This window comes from Stegastes partitus, unplaced genomic scaffold (assembly GCF_000690725.1).
Source record: "Stegastes partitus isolate 25-593 unplaced genomic scaffold, Stegastes_partitus-1.0.2 Scaffold735, whole genome shotgun sequence".
Classification (NCBI taxonomy): domain Eukaryota; kingdom Metazoa; phylum Chordata; class Actinopteri; family Pomacentridae; genus Stegastes; species Stegastes partitus.
This window is the reverse complement of record NW_007578466.1, coordinates 99,545-103,317: the sequence shown is the minus strand read 5'-3', so window position 1 is coordinate 103,317 and position 3,773 is coordinate 99,545. Positions and strand designations below refer to the sequence as shown.

The 3,773-nt window shown below is 38.5% G+C and overlaps 1 protein-coding gene across 1 annotated transcript in view; it reads right to left on the bottom strand.

Moving 5' to 3' along the window:
* The window catches only part of cds1 (CDP-diacylglycerol synthase (phosphatidate cytidylyltransferase) 1), a 38,925-nt gene that overhangs the window by 8,095 nt on the left and 27,057 nt on the right, over positions 1 to 3,773 (bottom strand). Inside the window, exons 6-8 of the mRNA XM_008291325.1 lie at positions 2,506 to 2,564; positions 770 to 852; positions 315 to 402 (exon numbers count right to left, since the gene is read on the bottom strand). Coding sequence (XP_008289547.1) covers positions 315 to 402; positions 770 to 852; positions 2,506 to 2,564 — 230 coding nt within the window. The remainder of the gene's footprint in view (positions 1 to 314; positions 403 to 769; positions 853 to 2,505; positions 2,565 to 3,773) is intronic.

Below are 3,773 nucleotides of genomic sequence, written 5' to 3'. Positions count from 1 at the left end.
CTGTTAATTTGGGGCAACTGTGGCATAAACCTGACACTGGGTGGTGGATTAATACATTTGTTAAGCACTGTATATTCCAAATATCAATTATGTGTCTCCTCAACTACTAATATTTGGTATCTGCCCTGAAAAAACAAACCGATGGACCCCCATCGTTTTTTGTTCTACCTTTTGTTTGACCCTATTTTCCTTATTTCAAGCTTTTCTTTTTTTAAAAAAAATACAACAGTTAAGGTTATTCAACATTTATCTATGATCAAGCATGAAAAATCTAAGTCCCCAGAATAAGAGCTACGTAAGCCACTTTGATTTACCTGGATGAGTGGAGTCCTCCCAAAGAAGAACCCAAACAGATAGGCCATGATGTCGTTGCAGATCACAATGGAAATGGGAACAATAAACCTGCAAAACAGGAATTTCAGCTGTGATGAGAGCTGGTGGTGAGATTACACCACACAAGACAATCACAATCTGATTTTGGCTTTAAAAGTGTTTTTACTCTATGAATTGACAGGAAAAGTTACTTGTAACATGTTTAAAAAAATGCAAAATTAGAAAGCTAATGTTATGTTTCCCTTTTTAGAATAGCTCATCAAAACAGAATATGATGTATTTGTGGATGCGACTCGGACTTTTACACTAATTGTCGCCTTTAACAGTAATCAGAAGCCTGTACGAGGACAGTGAGCGCACACTGGCGATGACACAAATGCAACAGTAGTGAAAGACAACAGGGCAGGTTCCTCTGGTCTGTCCGTGTCCTGCTTACCAGATCATCCCCTCAAACAGGTTCTGAATGACAAGGTGGGACTGAGTTACCACAATCAACAGGGTCACATGGGTCCAAGCAAACTGGAATGGCAAACACAAACACAAACACCACAGTGTCACTGCACTGGAATGTAGCCGTGCCCGCTCGCAAGTTGGCTCGTGTCAGAAATAGTGGCTTCGTACAAACAGACAGACGGACGGAGGTGAATGACACCGACAGCCGCGCTGCAGAGGCAGGTGATGTGCACATGTCAAAGAAACATCAAAACAAAACGTAGTGGAGTGAGAGGAGCAGGCGTTTAGGGCTGAGTGACATATTCAAACAAGAATTTAGCAAATATGACGTGCGATGAAATGATCAAATTAACCGTAAAGCAACAAACTGTAACACAGCAGCATAATGAGAACAGTCAGGTGTGAGTGTAGCTGAGACACGACTTGAAAATATTCTGAAATAAAACCCAGATTTTACTACATTTTAAACTTCTGGTCTTTTTAACTTTAGATCTAACTGTAGTTTACAAAAGTTCAGAACTTTTTCTTTTAAAAAATACACAGATTTTACAACAATTTAAACTTTTTTAAAACTTTTAAACTCTTTTGAACTTCAGATCTGAGTGTAGTTGAGAAAGATCCTGAAAATGTTCTGTAATATTCCTGGACAAAAGTATTCTTAAATAAATCCCAGATTTTATTCCATTTTAAACTATTTGTCAGTTAAGCTTCATGTATGATTGTAGTTGAGAAAAATCCTAAAAATATTCTTAAATAAAACCCAGATTTTGCTCCATTTGAAACTTTTGGTCTTTTGAACTTTATGTCTGCGTGTGGCTTAAAAAAAAATCCTGAAAGTATTCTTAAATAAAACCCAGATTTTTCTCACTTAGACCTGAAGTTCAACAGACCAAAAGCTCAGATTGTAGCTCATGAAAAAAAATGAAAATAACACCTAAATAATAAAGATTTAGCTCTATTTTGTACCTTTTTCAATTTGAACTTTGGGTCTGAGTGCAGCTGAAAAAAATCCTGAAAGTATTCTTAAATAAAACCCAGATGTTTCTCCATTTTGGGAAAATAATAATAAAGTAGTTAAACAGGTGCGCCACATGTTTAAAAAAGGTAGGTGGAGCAGTGGTGAGCAAGAAGGTTGTGGATATTTCCCAGAGTTTGCATGTTCCTGCATGGGTTTTCATCCCACAGTCCAAACACATGCATGCTAACGTAAGCTAATTAATGCTTCTAAATTGCCCGTAGGTGTGGGTGTGAGTGTTGTTTATTTCTTTGTATGAACAACCTCCTTCTCACCCAACCGTAGCCTGGACAGGCTCCAGCCCTCTGCAAGCATCTACAGGATACATTTTTGGAGCTAACGGCTGGAATTAAATTGTTTGGGCCACTAGAATGTGGTGCATAAAGATGTCAGGAAAAGCAAAACTGATGCATGTAAATGAAAAAAAGCTGAAGCCGCTGCAGAAGTCCTTTTTTTTTGTTTTTGTTTTGAAAACCAGGATCAAATTCTGCATTGCAATGTGGTCAGCTGATCATTTAAGAACACTTCTGTGTTTCAAAAAAAAGCAGAAACCTGATAAAATGTCTGCAGAGGTTTCTGCAGTGGCAACAGCAGCATGTGAAATAAGCCACCAAAACGATGTCAGCAGGACGTAAGAAGAATGTGGATGGACGGCAGAGTTAGTGCAGTGCGGTACAGGAGAAGGTTACTTGGCTGATACACACCATATAAAACTGCAGGCGGTAATGTTTCTTCACTAAACTCAGCACAAACATGCAGAAACCTGTGAAAGAGTAGACAACATGCTGTCAGTTTTTACTTTGACAAAAAAAAAAGAAGTGTAGATTAAACAACATGAATCACATGTAACACATCATGTACTGTTCACTGTACGGGGAGGTGTGTGTGTGTAACATGCCTGTGACAAAAAAAAGAGTTTTTTAAAAAATCTCTAAACAGCTCACACGTTTCACTAATTCTAAGCGAGACTTTGCGTCGAGGAGGCTGTTGGCCGAAAGCTGGTGCGTCAGGTTTGTCCACGTGAAGCAGGAAAGGCCCTCAGGGGGCGACGAAACTGTCAGCAGACTGAGACGACGATGTCTAGTTCAGCATGTTTATGAGTCCTAATGACGCTGGTTTCATTTCAAACAAGTGGACGACGTGTGTCACACTTTAAACCATAAACTACACGTATATGTACACACATAGATACAGAAATTTGCATTTTAAAGATTACTATTAGGACTTCTGCACTGTAATTTCCAGTATTGACTAAACAAAAAGGAATTTCCCATCTCAGAATGAGCATGACAGGTAGAGTAAAGACAGTGATGCTACTATTTAACAGAAAGCATTTTTTCAGGTATTTCTGACCTTTTGATAAACAAAAATAAATAGTAAATGAAATCCTAATTAACAAAACCAGTTAAAAATGTTGAAGTGCTATTTTTACTCTCAATTCCTATTATTTTGGTGCCAGTAATATTCCTTAAGGGACTCACCAAAACCAGTATAGAGGACACCAAACTTCCTCTGTGCAGGAAAATGACACATCTGTGATAAGTTAAACATCAGCGGGCTGAATCTGAATGTGGTTCATATTTGTTCGGGCCAGTGAGTGTTGAAATAGGACTGTGTGATTTAGGTAGAAATGAATCAACACTGAGATCAGGGTTATTCACTGATTTTATGCACAAAATATACCCGACATCGAAACCGAGCTCTGCTTTTCCTTCAGGGTCATTCCGTGTCAGCTCAGCGAATGCGTTCTTTCATAACGCCATAAAAAAAATGTATTTCATTTTTATGTCTTCATGCTCCTGATCAGTTCCAGACGCCAACCTGAGCCACCACTTCCCATCTAATAATAATAATAATCATAGCCAGGAGCAGAATGATTTTAGCATGAAGGATACTGAAACTTGGCACACCAGTAGATGATACTTCCTTGTCTTACTATCCTAAACATCTTCAGCCTACCCATGATTCAAGA